Source organism: Ochotona curzoniae, unplaced genomic scaffold (genome assembly GCF_017591425.1).
Source record: "Ochotona curzoniae isolate NIBS_2020 unplaced genomic scaffold, NIBS_Ocur_1.0 patch14, whole genome shotgun sequence".
In the NCBI taxonomy this organism is placed as follows: domain Eukaryota; kingdom Metazoa; phylum Chordata; class Mammalia; order Lagomorpha; family Ochotonidae; genus Ochotona; species Ochotona curzoniae.
Window position 1 is genome coordinate 2,333,321 of NW_024466684.1, and position 19,479 is coordinate 2,352,799.

General features: G+C 53.6%; 1 protein-coding gene and 1 pseudogene across 1 annotated transcript; both read right to left on the bottom strand.

Moving 5' to 3' along the window:
* LOC121166446 overlaps positions 1-9,684 on the bottom strand; it is a 1,182,205-nt pseudogene extending 1,172,521 nt beyond the window's left edge.
* On the bottom strand, positions 8,964-17,427 carry LOC121166428 (TBC1 domain family member 9B-like). Its single transcript, XM_040995524.1, is given in 10 exon segments — positions 8,964-9,425; positions 9,550-9,759; positions 10,750-10,856; positions 11,275-11,563; positions 12,598-12,708; positions 13,479-13,527; positions 13,529-13,575; positions 13,666-13,795; positions 15,984-16,130; positions 17,215-17,427. Coding segments are annotated over 9 exon segments (1,494 nt in total). The 5' UTR covers positions 16,073-16,130; positions 17,215-17,427.
* Positions 17,428-19,479: the final 2,052 nt, after the last annotated feature.

The following is a 19,479-nucleotide window of genomic DNA, read 5'->3' on the forward strand; positions in this document are numbered from 1 at the left end:
GAGGGTGTTGTGCTGGGTGTATGTCACCCTGAAGGGGCATTCGGGTTCCCTCCTCCATCTCTCAGGATTTGTAGTCTTCCTCAGAGGCCCTGGCTTGGGAACAAAGGAATCCAGGCCCCTATTGACGCTCAGGTGACTGACGGCAGAAGGGGCTCTGCCACTGGCCTGGGAGCTACTGTCCTGTGTGTCCTGCTCATTTGAGCCTATGGGGCTGCCCCTCTCATTGCTGCTTGTAGGGCCCCTCTCCTCTGGGGCGCGGCCTGATACTGCCCTCTGCTGAACCCAAGCCAGGGGCCGGGCCAGTGGGGCCCATAGACAATGCAGCAACTTCCACAGGGCCTGCTGCACACCCTGCTGCAGCGCTTGGGGCACTGCTGCAAGGAGTGCCAGGCATCCCCTGGCAGCAGCCATCCTGAGCAACGCAAGGCCTGCCTCTCCAGGTCCAGCGGGTACAGCCTGGGACGGCAGCAGCTGCTTCCTCTGAGGACCACCTCAGAGGAGAAGGTTGGAAATGAGCCCATTGAGGGCTGAGCCCTCAGAAAGCAAGAGGCTCCCGGCCTTGTGGGGTGGGAGCCCCTGCCGCTGGCGGCGGGGGAAGCCTCTGAGAGCTTCCCCCGCCCGCCTGTGGACTCAGTTCAGAGAGCAGATAGGTCTGGGGAGCAGGGTACTGGATGTGGGGAGTAGGGTACTGGGTGGGGAGTAGGGTACTGGGTGTGGGGTTGATTGGTCCGAGGGGCTGGGCCCCTACCGGGGTCAAGCTGCACTGAATGCCGGGGTTCCTTCCTTGGTCCTGAAGGTGCACGGCGGCGCTCAGTGTGGGGGGTGCGTTCGACGCTCTTGGGAGCTCCGAGACGTTTCCGTTGGAGTGTTGAGGGCGGCGCGAGCACGGAGCGAGGCGGGTGGGCCGCGGGGCAGAGCTGGCGCGCCTGGGGCGCGTGGGGAACCCGCTGCCGCCCGTGGTCGTGACAGCGAAGGGCCCTGGCTGTTGTGGGGCGCTGGTGGCTTGACGTGCTGGACAGGGGCGGCCGCGCCTTCACCTCAGGCCAGGCTTCCCCACTGAGATCCAGAGCACAGAACTGCTTCTCTCTGTGCCTTGGCCCTTGACTGCATCCTGCATTTCGCCAAGTGACATGGGGACCTTGCTCCAGGTCTCCTGGCCTGCAGCGAGCTGGGCTTCACCCTGTCTCCTGCCCTGGCACCTGCCCATGCAGCCCCACTCCTGGGGATTCAAAGGCCTTTGGAGGACCAAGGCAGACCTCATGCTTTCTACCCGCTTCCGGCTTCATTCTCTGCTTCCTGTCCACAGGGTCCATTGTGTGCTTTCCCGCGGGGAGGCCTCCCAGAGCTGTGGAAACCAGGGAGGGCATCCTCAGGCCAGGTTTCTTGTGTGCAGGCATGGGATGCAGGCAAGAGAGCAGTGAGCCTAGCTTCCTCATTCAGCTCAGTGCTTTCCACACTGCCTTGGGCACTGGGCAATGTGCTTCCCGGGTAGCTGCTAGGAGTCCCAGGACCGGCCAGAGAAGCAGCAGTGGTGTGGCCAGCCCATGTCTGCTCTTCTGCTCCTGGAATTCTGGCTGCAAGCAGAGGAGCTGGGTATTCTGCCTGGGACAGGGTGGACCAAGCAGGCCTTCAGGCTGAGGGAAGGGAAGGCAGCTCCTTGGGCCGCAGCAAGAGAACCACCAAGTAAAGTCCTTCTCTGTGGCTCTTTCCCACTTGGGACTGAGAAGCATTTCACTTGTAGAACAACAAAGAAGTGCCAGAAGCTTGCTGTGGGATAGCTGATTGAACACTCCTATTCACACACATTTACACACTCAATTGTGATGTTACTGTTGTAATGTTTTTTTTTTAAAGATTTATTTTTATTATTTTTTTATTGGAAAGTCAGATGCACAGAGAGGAGATGATTCACTCCCCAAGTGAGCGCAATGGCCGATGCTATGCCGATCTGAAGCCAGGAGCCTCTTCAGGGTCTCCCACACGGGTGCAGGGTCCCAAGGTTATGAGCCGTCCTCGACTGCTTTCCCAGGCCACAGGCAGGGAGCTGGAAGGGAAGCGGGGCTGCCGGGATTAGAACCAGTGCCCATATGTGATCCCGGGGCGTGCAAGGCAAGGACCTTAACCACTGCGCCACCGAGCCGGGCCCCACCAGCCCAAATTTATAAAAATATTTCATGAGGTCTAAAAAAAAAAGAGAGAGAGAGAAAACATGTACAATTACCACATGCGCTGGCAGAACAATAAAATGCATTGAGTAGAAACAGCATTTTCTTTTAAAGATTTATTTATTTTTTGGAAAGTCAGATATACAGAGAGGAGGAGAAACAGAGAGGAAGATATTCTGTCCCATGATTCACTCCCCAAGTGAGCGCAATGGCCAATGCTATGCCGATCTGAAGCCAGGATCCAGGAACTTCTTCCGGGTCTCCCACACAGGTGCAGAGTCCCAAAGCTTTGGGCTGTCCTCGACTGCTTTCCCAGGCCACAGGCAGGGAGCTGGGTGGGAAGTGGAGCTGCTGGGATTAGAACTGGCGCCCATATGGGATCCTGGGGCGTTCAAGGTGAGGACTTTAGCAGGTAGGCCACGCCGCCAGGCCTGAAGCAGCATTTTTGATGATGTGATCAGTTATTGCCTAGCAATAATATCTTCAATTTCATGTTCTAGGTTCACCAAGTGAAAGAAATGATTGGCTTGATGGGGAAGAAAAGCCCAAACAGACCCAACAATGCGGGTTTCTTTCAAGAAACACAGTTCTCTACAAAGAGTCCATGCAAATGGGAACCAAAAGCAGGCAGAAGAAGGTGCACATTTATCAGACCAACACTGTAACAAAGGACATAGAAGACCACTACACAGTGATAAAGGGATCCAGTCAACAAGAGAAGGCTCAGCAAATTAAGCAATACAGTGGAAATAAGGTATAAATCAGTAAGAGACTAGAAACTATAAACAGATACATGGAGACCAAATAACATGGAATTGAATGAATGAGAGTTCGTTAAGGAATCAAAAGGGAAATTTTAAAATTTATAAGTCCCAAGGTTTGAAAGAGTAGGTCTACTTTGTCACATTTATTTCCTTCCTTTTGATTTTCAAGGTTTGTTCATTTATTTGAAAGGCAGATTTACAGAGCAGGGGAGAGACAGAAAAAAATCTTCCATTTGCTGGTTCTCTTCCCAAATGTCTGCAATAGCCAGAGCTAAGCTGATTCCAAGCCTGGAGTCAGGAGCTTCTTCTGGGTCTCCCACATGGGGGCAGGGTCCAAAGGCCTTGGGCCATCTTCTACTGCTTTCCCAGGTCACCAGCAGGGAGCTGGATGGGAAGTGGCGCAGCCTGGACCTGACTACCTTCTTGAACTGCCATGCCAGTCTCACTTTTTATTTCCATACCAAAAACAAACAAACAAATGATCAAAAAAACACAGACCTAGGGGTGTTAACTGCAGCCTCCCCCTATTGATCAAGACAAAGTGAGCTTCCACCTAGAGTGGACACAAACTCCACCCACAGCAAGGACACAGTGTTAGCCTAAGCAGCCTGCCATGGGGAGTTTGCTTTACTGAAAATTTCCATAGATTTCTCAGAAACGACCAAGGGTGCATAAAACAGAAAACTGAAAAAACAACTTTTTTGGGGGTGGGGGAGTCAGATAATACAGAGAAGAACAGAGACACGCAGAAAGATCTCCCATCCATTGATTCATTCCTCAAGCAGCTGCAACAGCCAGAGCTGAGCAGATCCAAAGCCAGGAGCCAAGAGCCTCCTCTGGGTCTCCCAGGCAGACGCAGGGTCCCAAGGCTTTGAGCAGTATCCAACTGCCTTCCCAGGCTGCAAGCAGGGAGCTGGATTGGAAGCGGGGCTGCTGGGATGTGAATTGTCACCGGTATGTGATCCTGGCACATGCAAGACAAGGACTTTACCTGTTAGACTGCCACACCGGGCCCCAAAAAGGACAACCTTTTAAAACTGATGCAGTAAGTCATTACACAAAACTCGTTTCACTGATATTTATGTGTTTGTGTGAGTCTTTAAACCTATTCTTTCTTCTTTATTCAAATTCAGAATGAACTTTTTTATATTGCTTATTATTTTCATTGAGTTGAAGGGCAGAGAGAGACAGAAAGATATCTCCTGCTTGCTGATTAATTCCCCAGAGTGGGTGTAGCCAAAGCCAGGAACCTGGAAGTCCCTCTGAATTTCCCACAGGGGTTGCAGGTGTCCAAGCACCTGAACCATCATCCATTGCCTCCCAGGATGCCTTGGTAAGAAGCTGAATCAAAAGAGGAGTAGCGGGGACTCCAGTGGGACTCTCGAGATGGGATGCAGGCATCTCAATGGTGGCTTCACTTGCTGCACCAAAACAAACCTTTGCTTGATAGTGACTTAAGGGCAATATCCTAAAACATGGTATGATTTGCCAGTGTATATAAGAATTGCCATTTCAACTAACCTGTATTAGATTCTTTAAGATGTAAATCAATTCTACACAAAATGAAAACACATTTTTAATATTAAGTTGGTGTGAAAAGGAAAAAAAAAAACAGTAGACAAGTTGAATGAGGCAGTTTTTTTAAGAAGGAAGAAGCACCAGCTCTAAGACCTCAGCACACTCTTTGTGGAAAGCAAAGAGAAGGGAGGAACAAAAACAGCTTCACCTGCTTGTTACAAAGTTGCCTGTCTTCCTGGAAACTTTTAGCTGTCTGCCAGGAAGAGAATCTGGGCTGATGTCATTGGCTGAGGCTCACCTGCTTGTTACAAAGTTTCCCAGCACAGGAATATTGCAGTCCACTCTCCCCCAGGCCACATTCCCTTTGTCTAACAACAGGGATGAAGACCCTTTGTCTGATGATTCACTCCTCAAGCGACCATAACAGCCAGAGCTGAGCAGATCCTAAACCAGGAGCCAGGAACTCTTGCATGTCTCCTACGTGGGTGCAGGGTCCCAAGGACTTGGGCCATCCTCCACTGCCCTCTGCGGCCACAAGCTGGGAGCTGGATGTGAGGCAGGGCCGCTGGGATTAGAACCAGCAACCATATGGGATCTCGATACTTGCAGGATGAAGACTTTAATAACTATGCTATCACACCGGGCCCAAGAGAAATACATCTTTTTAAAAGCCGCTTTATTTTTATTTGAAAGAGTTTTCTAGAGGAGAGAGAGAAAAAGTCCACTGGTGCACTCCCCAAATAGTAACAGCCAGAGCTGAGCCCATGTATTACTTCCCTATTTCAGTGTATTATGAGAGTTGATGGAATGGAACTTATTTGCATCTTTAAGTTGCTGCACGTGGATAATGTAGTGCAGTTCTCATGGTCATTTTCAACTCTCTGAGAAAGGATTCGAACCCAGAGGAGGATAACGCAGCCGTAGATCTGCATCACGGGCATTCTCCCATTTCTTTGCAAGAGCCCCTCCCCTGAATTCAGGAGCATTTCCCTCTTACAGAGCCTAGAATGCTGAGCTCTGGAAAGATCAAATTGTTTCATCATCTAATAGATGGCAGACAGAAGCATACAGTTGTAAAGATCTTACACGCCATGCCATCTCTCACTTGCTCCCCAGTGAGTTCAATTCCAGGAGTTATGCATATGCAGGTCTTTTAAAAGTTTAGTTTATTGGAAAATCAGATTTCTAGAGAGAAGAGACAAAGCTCCTCCATCCACTGCTTACTCCCCAAATGACTGCAATGGCTAGAACTGAGCCAATCTAGAGCCAGGAGCCTCCTGCAGGTCTCCCACATGGGTACAGGGGCCCCAGGCTATGGACCATGCTCTATTGCATTCCCAAGCCATTAGCCTGAAGCTAAATGGCAAGTGAATCAGCTGGAACATGAACAAGCACCCACTTGGATGCTACAGTTGGAGATGAAGGATTAGCCAGTTGAGCCATTGTGCCAGAGCCACATCTGCCGATTTCCAGAAATGACTACTTCTGGAAAGGCTGAGTGAGACAGAGCTCAAAGCTGCTGTTTTGTGGCTTTACCAGGCAGAGTGACAGAAGGAGGGAGACACAGATTACCATCTGCTGCTTCCTTTCCCATCTGGCTGCAGCAGCTGTGCCAGGCAAGCCGGCTGAAGCCACAAGCTCTTCTGGGTCTTCCATGTAACTAGTTGTTTGTTATATAAAAGCCACATTAACTTGTGGAGATTGTGTTAGTTTTGTTTGCACCCACTGTATTAGATTTCCTTACTGTTTTGAGTCATTTCTCATTTGCTTTCCTATTTTCAGGTTAAAGATAAGTATAAATACTAGTAACCATAAATAATGATCAACAATGTATGCCTAATCATGATTTTCTTTTTTTTTAAAATATTTATTTATTTATTGGAAAGTCAGATATACAAAGAGGAGGAGAGATAGAGGGGAAGATCTGCCATCCGATGATTCACTCCCCAAGTGAGCGCAACAGCCGATGCTATGCTGATCCGAAGCCAGGAGCCTGGAACTTCCTCCAGGTCTCCCACATGATGCAGGGTCCCAAAGCCTTGGGCTGTCCTCAACTGCTTTCCCAGGCCACAAGCAGGGAGCTGGATGGGAAGTGGAGCTGCCAGGGTTAGAACCAGTGCACATATGGGATCCTGGCGTGTTCAAGCTGAGGACTTTAGCAGCAAGGCCACGCCACCGTGCCCATAATCATGATTTTCATGCCTCTTAGTATGTTCTCTTTTTTATTTCACTGGCTGATACAAGTTAAAAAAAAAAAGTAGTGACTGAATAGCAGGATCCTCATTGCAGTCTTGGCTTTCATGGAATGCCAGCAGAGGCTCTTGCTTTCAGCTGGGATTCCAATGGCTTATGTTCAGAAATATTTAATCATCCTCATCAAAAAAAGGTAAATAAAATATAAGATTTTGGTGAGGGAGGGGGAGAAAACCACGGGTGGTAGACATCTAACTTGATTTCATTCTACTTAAATAGGCAGTTTTCTGAGCACCACTTATTGAACAGTCTGTTCTTATTTTTTAAAAGATCTATTTTTGAAGTCAAAGAGAGGAAGAGAAAAGAGAGGATTCCTTCATTCATTGGTTTGCCCCCTGGATGGCTGCAATGGCCAGCTCTGGGCCAACCCAGGGTCAACCCATAGCCAGGAGCTTCATCCAGGTCCCCCATCTACATGGCAGGGACCCAAACACTTGGGCCACCTTCCACCCCTTTTTCCAGGCCATTAGCAGAAAGCTGGATTGGAAATAGAGCAACCAGGACACTAATCAGTGCCGACTTGAGATGCCAGTGTTATAGGCAGCAACTTTATCTGCTTTACCACACATTGTCCCATTGTCCTCATTTTTAAAAAAGATTTATTTGCACAGGCTGGCACTGTGTCTGCACAGGCTAATCCTCCACTTTGTGGTGGCAGCATCACATATGGGCCCCAGTTGATGTTCCGGCTGCTCCACTTCCAATCTGGCTCTCTGCTTGTGAGGGAAAAGCAGTGGAGGATGGCCCAAGTTTTTGGGACCCTGCACCTGCGAGAGAGACCAGAAGAAGCTACTGGTTCCTGGCTTCAGATCAGCTCAGCTCTGGTCTTTGCAGCCACGTGGGTAGTGAACCAGCAGATGGAAGACCTTCCTCTTGCCTCTTTTTCTCTATAAATCTGCCTTTTCAATGAAAATAAATAAATCTTAAGAAAGGAAGGGAGGAGTCATGGCATGCTGGCCTAGCATCTAAAGTCCTCGCCTTGAATGCATAAGGATCCCATATGGCACTGGTTCCCTGGATCCCATATGGCACTGGCAACCCTGCTTTCCATCCAGCTTAGTGCTTGTGGCCAGGGAAAGCAGGCAAAGACAACCCAAAGCCTTGGGATCCTGCACCCTCACGGGAGACCTGGAAGAAGCTCCTCACCCCTGCCTTCATTCCGGCATAGTTTCATGAATTGTGGCGACTTAGGGACTGAATCATGTAATGGAAGGTCTTCTTCTCTGCCTCTCCTCCTCTCTGTATCTCTTACCTTGCAATAAAAATAAATAAATCTTTCTAAAAGAATAGAAAGGAAGAAAAGACAAAAGGAAGACTCTAACATCCTTCTGTCTGGGCTCAGTACAAAGGGTTCCCCTTTCATGAAAGAGTTACACACAGAGAGAGAAAATCCCCTTCTCATCACTGGTTCACTCACCATGTGGTCATCATGGCCAGAGCTGAGCTACTCTGAAGCTGGAGCCAGGAGCACCCTCCAGTTCTCTCATGTGGGTGCAGGGTACTTGGGCCATCCTCACTGATTTCTCAGGCCATTAGCAGGAAGTTCAATGAGAAGTGGAGCATCTGGGGGCTCAGTGTGATGGCTCAACTGGCTAAATCCTCACCTTGCAAGTGCCAGGATCCCATATGGGTGTCAGTTCATGTGTTGGCTGCTGTGCCTCCTATAAGCAGAGAGCTGGATTGGAAGTGGAGCAACCAGGACATGAACTGGTGCCTGTATGGGATGACAGTACTCTAGGTGGAGGCTTAGTCTACTACACAGTGGCACTGGCCCCATCCATTTTGTTTTAGGAAATGTTCTTATTTTTTTTAAGATTTGTTATTATTTTTTTTTATTGCAAAGGCAGATTTACAGAGAGAAGAAACAGAGACAGAGAGAAAAATCTTTCATTACTGGTTTATTCAACAAGTGCTGCAATATCCAGAGCTGAGCCAATGCAAAGCCAGAAGGCAGGAGCTTCTTCCAGGTCTCCCACGTGGGTGCAGGGTCTCAAGGCTTTGGGCTGTCCTCTCCTGACTTCCCAGGCCACAGGCAGAGAGGAATGGAGGAGCTGCCACTTATTCCTGGTTCCCAGGACTGGCCTGTGCTAGGGGATGCAGGCCCAGAGACTCTTTCTAAGGAAGCTGTGTTGGCATCAGCCTTCCTTTCACTTACAGCTCACTGCTTCCAAGGGGGAGCAGCAGGGCTGTGTCTTTAATGAGGAACTGCAAAGGGAAGGAGGGAGGGACAGAGGCCTCAGCCAGAATCACTCAGCCAAGGGGCTCAGCCCAGAGCAACAGATGGCTCATGCTCACTGGAGGCACTCAACTGTCTCTCTACTTTCTTCTGGTCCTTCATCTTGAGTCCAATGTCCACCCTTTTCTCAAAGAAGTTGACCAGCACAGACTCCGGCAGGATGGAGGCCAGGATCTGCTTGAAGGAGATGCACCAGTCTGCGTCCATGGTGTCCCCAATGCGGGCAGTGTCTGTGGGGTCTTCACACTGCAGGGAGCCCATGCTGACCACTGAGTAGGAGGACATGGATATGTTGTATTTGGTTTCATCATCAGACAGGAGCTGGGAGGGTGAGCCCTGCCCCTCTCCACTGCCCCCCTCTACCACCGTCTGTCTCTCCTGTGGCACTTTTCCAAGGTGGGTGTCTCCACCAGCTTTGGTCCAGGGGTCCCCCGTGGCTGTCAGCTGGCATTCCTGTACTGGGGCCTGATGGGATTCCCTTGCAGGTGACTGAGGAGCCCCCGTGGCTGGCACTCCTGTACTGGGTTCTGAGGGGGTTCCCTTGCTGGTGACTGGGGATGCCCCATGGCTGGTGGCTGGCACTCCTGTACTGGGCCTAAGGGGGTTCCCTTGCTGGCAGTGGGGACTCATCCTCAGTGGAACTGCCCTGGTCCTTGCTGAGAGTGCCACCCGTGGGCTTCTTGACACTGGGACTGAAGAACTTCCCCACCTCACTGATGCGGAGGAGGCTGGCCACTGTGGCAATGGCGTGGTACAAGTCCTGCTCCAGGGGGTCCTCACTGAACATGTTGTATAGCGTCTTGCACAGCTCAATGAATTGCTCCTATCAAGGGGGAAGGCAGAACAAGGAGATGGTAAGATGGCCCTGGTGTTCATTCCACACATGCTGCTGGCCACTGGAACTGGTGCCAGGATGTGGTCCTGTTTATCGGCACCAGACCAGTGCTCTAGTCTTACTTCACACACGGGAATGTGGAGGCTCAGTGTCGGGAGGGATCCAAGCAGTCACTCTGCCATCCTGGGCTCTCCCCCTGCAGCAGACAGCAGCTCTGAGCTGGGCTCTCTGCTCCGACATGTGGTTCTGCTGTTGGAGATGCATGGCTGTGTGAACCCGGCCTCGACCATGGCTTCCTCCCTGGGGTCTGGCCTCACCCTTGGCCTTCTAGCTCCGGGGTGAAAGCGACTTCAACTCTGACCTTCAGGGAAGCTCCCAGAGGGTGCTGCTGAGGGGGTGAGGGTGGTCTTGGGTCTCTAAACCACATCCTGGCCTGAGAGAGGGGGGAGACCACCCATTCCTCAGGCTGGAGAAGGCTTAGGCTCACAGGGCCCCTCTGGGCATAGCCAGGGCCGGGCCAGCCCAAGCACTAAGGGCAGGCTGTAGTTCAGGGACTGCCTCTGGCTACTTTCTGCAGCTGAACCCAGGGGTTGCCCCTTCCTGCCTGGGAGACCCTTGGGAAGACAAAGAAGCTCCTGCCCCCAGAGAGCAGGAAGTGGAGAGCAGACAAGCCTGTGTGCACAGGGTGCCTGGGCAGGGAGTGTGAGGAAGCAGCTGTGGGGTAACCTTCCCCAGGGCTGCTCAGACCTACCACTGTCCCTTCACCTGAACAAGTGGTCCCTGTGCAAATGGCCCCTGAGCAACAAGCTCCTGACTTCCCAGAATCCTCACTGGGACTCCTGGGCGCTCAAGTGAGCTAGTGAGTAACGAGTGCCACCCTGTGTGGACCCTGGGGCGTGGTGCTGACATGGCATGCTGGGCCCCGGTGTCCCTCAGGGTTCTGTAGAGGTGTCTGCTGCAGCCTCCTGCCTGGCCTACCTGGTTCATTTTGGGCAGATCCTGGATGGTCTCCTTCTGAGCCTCTCCCTCCTTGGCCCACATGCGAAGGTAGAGTCGGTAGTCTGGGGGGCTGGTCCCCTTCTCCTCTGTTGAGTCAGGAGGAAAAGACATTAATCTCGGCCTGTCATGACAGAAAGAGGGCTTGAGCTTGGGGTCAGGGGGTGGGATGGGCCCTGTTACAAAGCACCTGCATCTGGGGAGGTGCTGATGGGGAGAATGCCCTGAAGAAGGGATGGCTCAATGGGATGAGGATGGTCCTGAGGCTGTGTTCTAGGCTGTGAGAGGTTGGCCTGAGGAGCTGAGAACTTCACAGGGGACACCAGGCATCACAGGGGACAGCAGGGCCTCCAGCCAAGGTCACTGACCTTCAGGGCATGCCTGTCAACTGGGTGCCAGGCAGTGGGGGAGCTTTGCAGAAGTGACTGGGGATGGACACAGCCCATATGAAACCCCAGACCTCAGCCCTGAGACCCTGACTGGCCGTCAGGGCAGAATGGCCTGTACCTGCTCGCTTTTCTTGGGTATCCTCGCTTCTGCTTCCTTCCCGATCTTCCTGTGGTAGTGCCTCTGCCAACCAGGAAATAACAACATGGAGCACATTCTTCTCCAGCTGGGACTGCAGCCCACCTCTGCCGAGGTCCAGCCTGTGCTTGTGCGGGAGCAGCCCCGGGTTCTGGTTCCCTGCACGGAGCCTCCTGCTTTGGCCTGACCTTGGGCTCTGCCCTCCGGCACCACCGTCAAGGAGGGCCTGGGCATTTCCCCACTTGATCACTGAAAGCAGCAGCAGCTCTATCCCACTCCATTTTTTTTTTCTTTTTCCAGAAGACTACAAGTCTCCCCTATATGCAAACAGCAATGCGGTGTGATGGACAAGCCTGAGAACGGATGAATCCTGTGGTTTTGTTAGGAAAAGGTCACGTGTGTGGGATCACACCTATGACAGTTACACCGGGAGGGAAGAAACTTGACAGACATGAACCCTGTGCTCAGCACATCCGCTGGAGGAGGACCACACTGTGCGGTTCACGTGTGAACATGAACCTGGGGAGGAACAAGCTGCCCTGGTCTCCCAGGCCTGCTGCCAGAAGACAGGCGAGGACAGAAGTAGCCCAGCCCTCAACTGCCTCAGTGAGCGTGGGTGACAGTGCAGGGCCTGGGGTGCTGTGGGGTCTGAGGTCAGGGTTCTGCACCCAGAAGCACACAGCACAGGAGCCTCTTCCATGTCTCCCATGTGGCTGCAGGGTCCCAAGGCCTTGGGCCATCCTTGACTGTTTTTCCCAAGCCAGAAGCAGGGAGCTGGAAGGGAAGTGGAACAGTCAGGATATAAACCAGCACCCACATAGGATCCCAGTGCATACAATTTAGCCACTGGACTATAAATCTTAATTTTTTTTTCCTTTTTGCCTAACAGTCAACGCCAACCTAACTTGAATCCAGTGCCTAACTTGAGTTAGTCTGATCATTTGGAAGAAAGTTTCCCTTGTCCTGGGGCTACTGAGGGGATAGCACGTCCCTGGAGCTGCAGACAGCCATGGACTCTGCAGGAAGCGCAGTTCAGAGAACATCAGATGGTGAGAGAGTGTACAACACTGCATCTGAGTCCCTGGATCCAGCCAGGCCTGACACTGTCTCCCTCAACTCTGCAGTTCCTTGAGCCCATGAACTTCTGCTGTAAGCTGCCTTGTGCTTTCTAAGGGAGTGTTCTGCCTAAACTCCAACAAGGCTTAACTTCTACCACTTAGACTTCACAGCAAGTGCATGCGCGGATGCTTCCAGACCCCTTCTCTTCCGGCAGGAGCCTCTGTGCTGAGGATGCTCTAGGAAGACAAGGTCACAGTTACAGGTCCTGTCCCTGTTCTCGGCTCTTACCTTAAACACCATGTAAAGGTCTTCCAGCTCTTCAGTGGAGAAGCCAGTGTCCCCAGGTATGGCTCAGACCTAGAAGAAAGAGACAGGCTGGGCTGAGGGACTCTCAAGTGCCTGTTGCAGCAGGAGACAGATTGTCACAGGGACCAGGGCAAAGGCACGAGCTGCCCCTCAGTGTGGCAAGTCGGCCATCCCACTGAGGGCAGGGTCTTGCCCCGCTGGCCTCTCACCACCCAGTCTGCCACTCAGTGCAAGCTCCCTGAGGTCTGTGCCCTAGTGGGCTGAGAGTGGGGGACATGGGACATTGTTTAGTTCCTCCTGTCTGGACCTCTGCTGTGACCCAGGTGCCAGCTCTTGGGGAGGGGTCCTGAAACCACCAGCCAGCTGCTCTCAGTCAGCTGGAGCCATCCGTTTCGGTCACTTGTGACCTCAGAGTGTCTGAAAGGTTTGTGGGGGGCACTGGGGAAGTGGGAACGAGGTTGGCAGTCAAGAGACCACGAGTAGATCCTGTGGCAGGGGCACCTGCACCCATCCAGGGATGTGGAGGATGAAGGCTGGAGGCAGAGGCACGGCACGCAGGTGCAGAGGGCAGCTGTGGGATGCTCGGGGCGAGGGGAGGGGACATGTGGGAGACAGAGGGTGCTATGCTTTGGGCGAACGGGGCTTCAGACAGGCTTCCCACTGGCCCATCTGGGAGCAGAATAAAACGACCATGTCCTCTCCCTGCCATGCCCCTGCCTGGTCCCACACATCCTAATGCTGACACTGGTGGTGAGGCAGCAGGGGAGTGTGCGTCCTGCCCCACTGACAGGCCTGAGTGGGAGCCCCCCACGCCCACATACCACGCTCCTCTTGGCTGTGTCCTCCAACGACTGCATCACTTTCAGCCTGTTTAAACCGCATCTGCTCAGTGTCGCTGGCCCGCAGGCTGCTGAATTTCTGCAGGCAGGTGGGGATGATTAGGTGAGACAATGCACAGCCACGGGTTGCAGGGCTGTCACCCCCCACACCTCCCCACTGAGTGCTGACCTCATAGGAGGCTTTGAGGAGGTCAAAGATGTCTGTCTGTGTGGGAGGCTCGTCTCCACTGGTCAGCAAGGCATGGAGGTGTGGCACTGGTGGGGAAGTACTCTGCTCATTGACCACATTGTCCAGACATCTGTGTGGGGAAGGGGTCAGACATCGAGACCACTCATAGTTATGGCAGACCCTCCAGGAGGATAGAGCGTGCCCCAGCAGGTACCCTGGCAAGTCAAGGAGCTCCCCTCAGGCCTCAGGCCCTCCCTCGCATTAGGCTCTGCACATGGAAGGTGCCGGGCTATCTTTTCGGACTCCATGGGCAAGGAGCCCCTTTATGTATCCAATTGGAGGGATGGTGTGCTTGTCCTGGCCACGAAGAATGAGACCAAAGGATGGAGTCTCAGGAGAGCCAGGAGGGGTCCGCTGTGGCCGTGTGTGCAGCGGCCCAGGTAACCTGGCTTGTTTAAGGCCACACGTTGGGATCTAGCCTGGTCAGGACGCCCTGTCCCCTGCTGTGGTTCCTGAGCAAGGCCACACTGTCTTGGGTAAGAAATGCATGGCAGGCAAGCTGTCCGGACCTCAGGGTGGACACACAGCTACCCAGCCCAGCTCTCTGGAGGCACCGTGGCTGTCCCTGCTGTGTGGGAGCATCCCAGGACAGGGGCATGCATGTGGGGAGGCTGTCAGGACTGGGCAGAACTCAGGACAGGTCAGAAAGAGCCAGGAGGGGGCTGAGCATGGCTGACAGGCTTGACGGCCAGGTAGGCAGATGTCCACTGCTCCTCTGAATGAAAGATAAACAAGTGGCATGGGTGTACAGGCTCAGCCCTGGTCAGGGTCCTGCAGGATGCTGTCAGGAGACTGGAGCAGAGGAAACCATGTCCATAAAGTTTATTGGAACATGACTGTGCTCATTTGCTTCCTTGTTCCTGGCACTTAAGGAGCAGTGAGCCTGTAGGGTCTGCCAGGTCAGCCTGGGATGCTCTCTGCATCTTCAGGGGCAGCTTTCTGAGGACCCCTGCAGGTTAGGGGTGTCTGGAACTGTTGGCACTGGGTACTTGCTGGGTAAACGCCAAGGTGCTGCTGGGTCTTGAGTCAGCCCCACCCATGGGCCTGCTCACGCTCATGTCTCCTGTTACTGTTTTTGGCAGTGGCTGAGCCCCGGCTGACCGAGTCCTTGTCTCAGATGCTGTCCATGGGCTTCTCTGATGAAGGTGGTTGGCTCACCAGGCTCCTGCAGACCAAGAACTACGACATCGGGGCTGCCCTGGACACCATCCAGTATTCGAAGCACCCGCCACCACTGTGACAATGTCTGCTGCCCAAATCTCCTTCAAATCTCCTTCTCTGTCACATAATCACATTGAGCTAGTCAGAATAGCAGGGGCTCCATAAGGGCTAGATTTTCTGCATTCTTCTCCAGAATCTGGGGGGCGGGCATGCATGAGGCCTCTTAGGGCAGCAGCACAGTGTCACTGGTGAGTTCCATGTGTATATGCTTGATGCCAAACAGCCATCTACTCTGAGAGCTGTTGTGGCCCAGGAAGGACTTGCTGTTGCCCAGCAGGGTGCAGGTGATACACAGCGGCGCACTGGGCTCCCCTGCCAGCCTCACGCCAGCAGTCCAGAATACACCCTGCCTAATGGCCTCTGCTTTCTCATTTCTAAACAGCTAGTTGATTTACTGCTAGAAACCTGCTAGATTGAGGGAGGGCTGTCCTACAGCAAGCCAGAAGTCTCACACTTGGAGGGAGAGCGGCTCCCAAGGGCAAGTGCGAGGTGCAAGTGTCCTCTGGCAGCTGCCTCCAGCTCATCACTACGATGCCTCTCATGTGTAGCGCCCCTGCTGTTATATTTGTAAGCAGTGTGTGATTAAATGCAATGAGCATTTAGTCATCACTGTCCTGTGTTTATTGTCAGCTTTCGGGGTTTTTCACACATTAACACCAGGGGGAACTGCAGAGGCACTCCTGCACCACCCTCATCTGCATCAGTGACAAGCTGGCCTCTGCTCACAGGTCATCACTGAAGTCCTCTCCTGTTGTAAAGAGGTCAGAGAGCCGCAGGGCTGCAGGCTTCTGTGTCCCTGGCACCTGGGGAGGCCCCGTGCCCCTCTGCTGCTCAGGGATCCTCCTGAAGGGTCCCTCAGAACCAGGCCTGGGAGGCTGTATGACCTGAGGAAGCTGGACAGTGGCTGCTTCCCAGCTCTCCCTCGGGGTGGGGGCCCATGGGGTTCCTTGCTCAGCCTCTGCTGGACCTGCTGGTCTGAGTCCCCTCTGCTCTGTGTCCACCTGGGAGCTGTTCACGGGAGATGGGAGAAATCTTACCCATGTAGAAGATGTGGCCTCAGCCTGACAGGCTGGACTCGGCAGTTCCCCATGAGCAACACGGAGCCCCTGGGGTCGTGGGTCCTCATGGTTCCAGAGGCAGTGACTGCCGCCTTCCTTCACCTTCACGTTCAGGCCAGGAGAGTCCTGAAACCAATCAGAGGAGACAGCTGTGTCCTGTTGCCTGCTGGGGCTCGTTTCCCAGATGAGACTTTTCCACAGTGCTGCTTGCCAGTCCACAGGCTTGGCAGTGAAGTCGGCAAAGCACAGTGAGTAAATGCCATTTCATCCCAGTCCTCTGTTTCCATGACCAGGCTCCAGGTGGCCCAGCTCCTGAGGGTCAGCTCAGGGTGTCTGCACAGAGGTGGGAGTAGACAGGCCCTAGAGACCACTGGGGAATGGACTGAGGCCGACTCCCCTCACCTGCTCCCTCCCTGGCAAACAGCACCTCAGACCTGGACTTTGCAAGGGGCTGTGCCAGGCTCCCCGTGCTGCTGGGGACTGGCTTCTGCTTAGCAACCAAAGATGCCCTGACAGTTAGGCTTACCACTTCACAGGACCTCAGAGTAGGTCGCTGCAACTCTGCACCCCAGACAATGGGAAAGAGGGCAAGACAAAACAGGCTTGACAAGAACATCACACACAGGAACTGCAAGGTTCTGCTGTCACCGGGAGATTCTGAGCCACGAGCTGACTTAGGTCTCAAAGCTACTCCTGACCACACCAGAATCTGACCTTAGCCTCCTGGCTTCAAGCTGGAGGCCTGCATGAGGCGATGTTGGCCGTGGCAGAACTATGCTGAGGTGACCCCTGTCAGCAGGCCTCTGGCGGGGCTCTTTACACGCTGATGACAACATAAAGCAAGGTCTGAGTTTTGCAGCACTAAATGTGCAGTGGGGCCTGTTGGGTTCCTGGGAGCAGGAACACACCCCAAGTGACTGAATGCCTTCAGCAAGGGAGCATGAGCCTGGAGAGGGCAAGGGTGGCATGGTGTGCAGAGAGGCCAGGCCAACCTCAGTGGACCTCAGGGTGTCACGATGCCCTTTTGGCTGAGAGTTAATTTCATGAGATGAGCAGGGAGCGAAGGGAGCAGGCAGAGGAAGGAGTTGGCTCCACACAGGCAAGAACAGGAAGCTGAGCTTTGGGGGGTAAAAAGCCCATACTTCAACAGTTCTGTGTGTGCTTGGTGATCACTGGGACCAAAGTGGAAGCAATATTCCCTATCACCAACCTTCTGGGGTGGCCAGGTGCCCCTGGGAGTGCCCAAGTCTGGGATGTCACGTTTGTGCAACAGCTGGGCCGACTCGGGCTCCATTTCCTGGTGGGAGGAAAGTGCTGTCAATAGTCCAGTCCTGCCAGCACAGTGCCCCGCAGCCTCCCTGGCAACCTGGCTGGCCACAGGAGGTAGGGAGCCTCCATGCAGCCACTCAGCTGCAGCCCAATGGCAGATGGGCTGTCTTGTGCTTGCCAGGCAGTTCTGCCCCACGGCTGGTCCATCTATCTCCCATGGCACCTCAGGCACTGTCTGCAGAGCTGAGCTCCTGTGCAGTCTGCAGTATCTGCTTCGCCACTGTAAACCTCCTGCCCCGGTCAACACCCCTAAGCCCCTACCCCTTGACGTCACCGTGTGAGCTGCTCACAGAGTTCAGCAAGCATCCCTGTGTCAGCAAGCAGCGCCTGTCTCATCAGTCCCCACCTGAGCCTCCTGCAGGGCACTGGGTACAGCCTGGCACCTTTTGCTGGGCAGCTCCTGACTGAAGGGAGGGTCTGACTCCTCCATGTCGGATGAGGACTGTCCATGGAAACACACTCCTCCTCCCAGCTCCAGTTCCGGGGAGTCCTTGTGCAGACACTTCAGCCAGCGGCTCTCAGAGGGCTGTGTTGGGAAGAACAGGAAAGCAAGCCCTTTGACTGCGGCTCTCACACCCAGGGCTCAGGGATGGTGCCTGCTGGCGAGGCCTTGGAGAGGCAGCAGAACCCCCGAACGTCCATGCTCCCTGACCCAGTGACCCCATACAGACAACAAAGGCACAGAGATACTCGTGGCGCTGTAGACGCCATTGTTTAGAAAGTGTGCAGACAGCCTCAGGCCCTCAAAAAAGGGAACAGTGCCAGCAGCCCGCTTTCCACCATATTCTGTTTTAAAAAATGAAAATACCTGGAAACTGCAATAATACAGAAGCCTTTTGTTAGTGAAAACTTAAGCAAACAAGTCTTTTCTTGACACAAAAATGATGTAACATTAAGCATTCGAGTGGCTGACCCGGACGCTCAGGTGCTGAGAGCTGCTTGTTTTATTTGGGGATGTGTGTGTGTGGGGGGGGGAGGGATTGATTCAAGGTCACAGTTTGGAAGACCCTGGCCCAGGGCAGTAGGGATAAGAGAGGGACTAAGACTTGGTTGGGGGTTGAGGGAGGAGGCCCCACTGAGGTGGAGTACACCAGCTCACAGGCAGGATTGGCATGGGGGAGGTTGTTAAAGCCGTTGTTGAAACAGCCATGCTATCCATAGTGCCAGGAAGCCCGCTGAAGCCAGAATCTTCGGAATTTAAAAGGAAACGAGTGACAACCAGAGTAGAGCATGGAAGCTCTCCCCAGGCTGGCTTGGCTCCCTGGGACTGCTGTGTGTGCCATGAGGAGCTCTCCATGCCTTCGCGCCTTGACACTCAGGTCCCAGATCCTGGCCTCGTTGAAGGCAGAGGCCCCAGCAGGTGAGCAGGGCTGCCTGGGTCTGCGATGCACCACTCAGCTGGTCCCCACACTATGCTTCCTCCACAGGCTGAGCTGTCTAGAACCCGAGACTCACCCAGGTGGTGGCTGGTGGCGTCTGCCTCCTGGATGAGCAGGTGCCTGGCTCCCGCAGGGATCTCAAACATCTTGATGTAGCCTTGGTGCAAGTGCAGGAGGACAAGGCCCAGTGAGAAGTCGGCAAGCCCCACCCACCCACTGTGGGCTCTGACCACCCACCAGGAGACGGGCCAAAGGAAGAGTGGCTCCGGCCCCTCTGCTTGTCTTCAGACCCAGATACCCCACTGGCCTATTCCACTGGAAACAGTGGGGAGTCCAGGCTGCATTCCTCCAGGCGGGGATTCAGAGCTGCCATGTTTAGGAGGGAGGCTCTGGGTACTCCACTTGACCTGTGTAATTCTCAGCCACTTGCTCTGCACGTGTCATCAGACATCCAACCTCTGGTAGGGCTGTACTAAAGCCAGCCCACAGCCCCTGTCTTTAGGACCTGGACCAGCACCGGGTACAGGATGAGGTCCACGTGGTCACTCTATCACTTTATTCTCAAAGAGGTCAACTAAAGTGGCTTCTCCCCATTTCAGAGGTGGGCTGACAGAGGCCCAGAGGGATGCAGTTGGTAGCTGCTGGCCTGTGCAAAGAGCTGAGGCCTGGTGGAGGCACAGCCCCAGGCATGAGTGTGGTTTGAGCACATCTGGAAGGGCCCTGTGTGCTGCTGCTGGTGGTGGTGGTAGTTAGGAAGTAGTGGGACC